The 5,284-nt window shown below is 49.1% G+C and overlaps 1 protein-coding gene across 13 annotated transcripts in view; it reads right to left on the reverse strand.

Annotated features, from left to right (window-relative positions):
* NAP1L4 (nucleosome assembly protein 1 like 4) overlaps positions 1-3,415 on the reverse strand; it is a 49,775-nt gene extending 46,360 nt beyond the window's left edge. For 4 of the 13 annotated variants that reach the window (XM_019551639.1, XM_019551636.1, XM_019551637.1 and 1 more), the window contains exon 1: positions 3,310-3,395. In XM_019551639.1, coding sequence (XP_019407184.1) covers positions 3,310-3,380 — 71 coding nt within the window. In that variant the 5' untranslated portion in view covers positions 3,381-3,395. The other 9 variants (XM_019551638.1, XM_019551641.1, XM_019551644.1 and 6 more) reach the window with 9 other exon arrangements.
* Between the last annotated feature and the right edge of the window lie 1,869 nt (positions 3,416-5,284).

Here is a 5,284-nt window from a genome sequence, read left to right on the forward strand (position 1 = left end):
CTTGCTAATTAACGAGGAAGTATATTCCTCCTTGATGTAGAGTGCTACTCCTCCACCTTTCCTTCCTATCCTGTCCCTCCTGTATAGCCTATAGCCCTTGACACTCACCGCCCAGTCATGCGATGAGTCCCACCACGTTTCTGTGATCCCCACTATGTCAGGGCTGGTGACAGCTAGGTTCTTTGGGTAGATGCGATATCTTTTATTAGATCAACTAAAGAAAAAAATTGTTCTTTGCAAGCTTTTGGGCACAAACACCCTTTTTCAGGTATACAGAGAGTCTCATCTCCAGAGATAGCAGTAGTATATGGAACAGACCTGATTTACCCACCCATCAGTCCTACAGTCAGTCTTTCTGCAAGCCTGTGTATACACAGTCAAGCCCTTACCTTTCTCTAAAAGTGCAAAGTTTCAAGAAGTTAAATGGATAAAGGATATCAAACAATGATGTATTATTTGTAGAAAACAATGATTAAATCGAGGCTTTCTACCCAGCGATCTAAATCATGATTTAAATCGTGATTTTACATCACTCATTTAAATCAAATCCAGCCTGCCACAAACCATAAAATAAAGCCAAATCTGTCGAGCCTAGATCAGAGGTAAGCAACCCACCCTCAGAGGAGCATGGCATGTAGGCACTGTGCTTGGCGCACATGCCTTAGGGTAGATGAAGGGAAAGAGGCCAGGGCTGTGCTGCCACAAAGATCAGACCCCTCAACTCCCCGCCATCAACCCCTGGCATGCCAACATCTTACAAGTCAAGGCTGCAGGTGTTCTTGGCACTCTACCCCAAAATACTGCAGACCCCTGGCCTAGATGGTCCATGGAACCAAACAACTGTGTCTTATCCCCACAGAAACCAAAAAGCACACACAAGGAACGGAACAACATGGCAAACGTCACACTTGACAAGGCATCCATGTGCAGCTAGGTCTGTGGAAGCTGCAACTCACACTTCTACATCCATACCAAAGTAGTCTTCCCTAGATCTGACACCATGCCCCTTGGTAATTAACAGGGGGGAGGGGAGAAGCATAGGCTACCCTATCCTGATCTACCAGAGAATCACTTGACAAGGTCCAGGGAAGGGTAGTCTATATCCATCCCAACTATGCAGTTGATCCCATAAAAAATGCCACCCTACTAGAATCACAATCCAGGTGTTTCAGCATGCATACTACTATGAAGACAAGTTTATACTATACTTCCTCCATGTTCCATACTTCTGATGGGTCTGCTGCAACTCAGAACTTCATTCTCTCATCAGCAGAAAATTAAAAATAAACATAATTCTCATCGGTCTTACTGCCGACTTTAGAGCATGAAGACATGAGATACTGAAGAACTTCTTGAACAACAGTCAAAGGCAGGCAATTCTCCTACATATTAGCAATGAAAAATTGATGCAGACATACACCTCCGGTGAACTGTTATATAAAGAACTTGGACCTATTCAAAATTGCATGCATCAGAAAAATCTAGAAATCTGCAGCAATGAAGAGAGTCTGAAACAATGCCTCCAGCAACAGAAAACACAGCAGCTTAGGAATCAAAAATACTAAGCCCATTCTGGAAAGAACAAGCCTGCATTATCCTGACATCAAGGAATTGCCTGTGAATGACACAGGTGTTGAAAAGGGCCACCCTTGAAAGCTAGAAAAGCTAAGCATGACAGACCAAGGCATTTCCAACATGTTAAATACAAGTCAAAATCTCAAAGTATATTTCTTTTAGAAAGTACAGGTATATGAGTGTCTATGTTTATTGTTTTAGTTACTTCTCTAGAGAGCTTAGCTTTCATGTAAAAAAAATAAATAAATAAATAAATAAATAAATAATAACAATAACAAGTCTGATATTCTGCAAGTTAGAAAACTGGTAGCAGTAGATCCCGGAGTCAAAATGGGTTAGCTGTCACTACCAACTATAGGCAAAACTAGGGTCTCAAGTTATACCCCAAGCCACAGTCTTCAAATTAGCTGGGTGGGGGAAGATGAGTAGGAAATCACTTGCCTCAAGAAAAGTCTGCCTGAGATAACCCATATAGAGTCTGTTGCCTATAAAAGCAACTCCAGTCTCAGACACCAAGGGCAATTTTACCCATGCTCTGGGAGGTGTGGGAGGGTGCTTTAATTAGTGAGCCATGCACCCAAGCGTCACATGTATCAAAGTACCCCATGCTGAAAAGGTGGCACGGTGCTTTGAACAAAAGTTCATCTAATGAGCTTTTATTCAAAGCGCCCCACCATCATTTTTCAGCACGGGGGACACCAACTGATCGAGTCTGCTCTGAATCTAGCTCTCTGCGTGCGTATAGCACCAGGAGAAGGGACCAGCAGATGGGGGCTCACTCGCCCAAAGTTTCAGCACCAGAAGAGGGGACTTACCCACCCCTCCCTATTGCAGAGTACTTTGAAAACAGTTCTGTAAGCTTGATGCCAGAAGGCACATTTCACAAACAAGGATATGTTTTGAAAACCTTCCTCTCTCAAAAGACACAGAGAAAGAGAGAGAAATACTTAGCCCTCACAATTACAACACCCTTCCAAATTCGATGAGAAGCAGCATTATCCTCCACACCAGAGACAACTTCAGGGCCACCTCAACTGCTGCTGCTTACACCTGAGCCAGACCACAATGGATGAGATGGGAAAGGTTGGGGGGAGGAAGTAGGGGGGCACGAAGGCACCCGTTTGATCCCTGGGGCCGAAAGAACTTACAAGCTGGTAGGGCAAAAAGCTGGCTGAGCCACTCCACGTGCCTGTGCCCCCTCCCCCACCCCTCCCTCCGACTGCAACACTTCTTCCAGGCCCCCTTGCCAGTTCCCAGCGTGCCCCTACCTCCCTTCCTTCCCCCCCCGTGCTCTGTGGGGCTGCGAGCCCCCTCCCTTGGAACGCACCATGCGCGGGGGGGAGGGGGGGGACGACAAATACGTCACAACACACCTACTCGCGCGCGCCCCGCTCGCTGAGGCGGCAGCAGAGGAGCCAGTGGAACGCTGGGGGGGAGGGACGTTCCACGAGGCCAAACGGTCCCGCCTCCCAACCGCCGCAGGAGGCACCGTTATAACGGTCCCGGAACCAACCCCAGCAAGCCCGCCCCGCCCCGCCCCGCGGCCGCACACGCCGACCTCCGCCGCCAGCAGCTGCCGAGCCGCAAGAGCAAGCTCCTCCCCGAACCCCACCCCGGGCTTGGCTGAAAAGGAGGAGGAGGTCGCTCCCGCCCCGAGGGCCAGCCCGTGCGTCCCCCTCCCCGACCGCGCCCTGTGGCCACCCCCGCACCTGCCCGGGCCCCGCGTCTCCTCACGCCCGCAGTGGCGCCCCAGATCCTCTCAGACTCACTAGGGCTGCGCCGCCGCCAAGAAGGCCGCCTCCCATTGGCTGGCGCTCGGGCACCCCCCGCCTTGACAGTAACCCCGGCGCCGATTGGGCGAGAAAAAGGCCGCGGCTCCCGCACGCTGGCCCTGTTGACTATCAGTGCAAGAGGTGCTCAGCCAATCAGCGAGCGCGCTCCGCTGGGGGGGGTGGTTCGCGCCTCTGACCTGGGGGTGGGTGATGGTGGGGAGCGGCGCGCCTGAGCCTGGGGATTTAAAGGGCCAGGCACCAGCTTTGCGGGGAGCGGGGATGGGACAGGTAGGCTGCTGCTGATCCCGGCAGCCATTGGAAAAAGGGGATACAAGTGAGCAAGCCCTACAAGCCTCAGCCCCTGGAGGACTGGTTTGGGGGCCGCTGTCAATGGTGACCGAAGCAATTCCTCACCTCAAAGGCCACCAGTTTCATCACTGGGTTATGTTGCATTCCTGCTTTTTAAGCACGTGAGAGCTGCCGTTTACGGTGTCACCCCCATAGGTCTGTCTTGCCCGGGGTTCCTGCAGTGCACAGGCCCCTGCTACGCGTTACATATGTGACCCAGCCCACCAGCGAGTCACACAATGAATAGCGACTGGCCATGCAGGCCAAGTAATGCTCACACCATAAAAACGAGGGTCCAGCTATAAAAAAAGCTGGCATCAGACCCATTAACTGTGCATCGAGGTTGTGTACACCCGTTTATCTCTCAGCAACATTTCTTTTTTGTTGATCCTTTATATCAGCCAGAGCTCAGATCAAGTGTTAAAGTTAGCGCTTGAAAATGTGTTAGGAGGCTATAGCTGGTTTCTGTCCAGGTTTAATTAGAAGGCGTAGCAGGACCCGGAGAGATGCTGAAAAGGAGTGTGAGTGGGCTATGACCAGGGTTTCTCCCACTTGTAGCCTTCAGCATTTAAGGTCTAGGAAGTGCTGATTCAGAGGCTATAGCCACAACTCCCACATTGAATAATTCCTGATGGATGCCACTCCCCCCACCCAAGAATTTGTCCAACCCCTTTTTGAATCCAGCAAAACTGTTGGTTTCCACAGCATGTGGTGGCCTTGAGGTCTACGCTTGAATAACAAGCTGTGTGAAAGACCTTCCTTTTATTAGTTTTACACTTACTACCTGCTGGTTTCATGTTGTGGCCCTTAGTTTCTGTGTTGTGAGAGCAAGTAAATAATAAATAACTATTTACTTTCTCTTCACCATTTAGTATTTTGTAAACTCTTATTATGTCTCCTCTCAAGTGTCTCTTTTCTAAACTGAATTTAAGAATTTTGTGGACAATTCCCTTTGTTTTGGGGCCAGACTCAGACGTTTCATATGTGTGGGGTTCACAGGACTGAAAGCCTCAGATTTCTAGCACTCTTTCTCACAACATCTTCCTTATCTCTTAGGCTCCTTGCCCTGCTTTAGAGCCTCTCCCCAGGCTTTCTGGAATTAGAGCAATAAAGCATGATGTCCACATACCCTTGCACACTCTCTGGTCTCACAGGCCTCCAGGGCCTGTCATCAACATACGCTACTTATTTCTTATAGACCTGAAGGGGCCTGCAGAGCCTGCTGAGATACTCTGCTATTATATTTATTTGTAAGGCAGTGAATCTGTAGGATTCAGTTACCATATAGCAGCTGCCATGCTCAGTCATGTAAGCCCTTCCATATGCAGGCCACAGTCCCATCATGAGCTCTGCATGCATGCAGCTCCAACTGGAGCGTAGACTTTCAGGGGATTGCTCATGTGAGAGCAGCGTCAGGTCCATTATCTGTGTGTCAAGGTTGTATACACCCGTTTATCTCTCAGCAACATTTCTTTTTCATTGATCCATTATCAGCCAGACCTCAGATCAAGTGTTCAGAGTCTAAAAACAAAATAAAAATGAACATGCGCCATTTGCTACATCACCTGTGTACAACCATCAAGATATAC

Source organism: Crocodylus porosus, unplaced genomic scaffold (assembly GCF_001723895.1).
Source record: "Crocodylus porosus isolate Cpor-Errol unplaced genomic scaffold, CroPor_comp1, whole genome shotgun sequence".
Classification (NCBI taxonomy): domain Eukaryota; kingdom Metazoa; phylum Chordata; order Crocodylia; family Crocodylidae; genus Crocodylus; species Crocodylus porosus.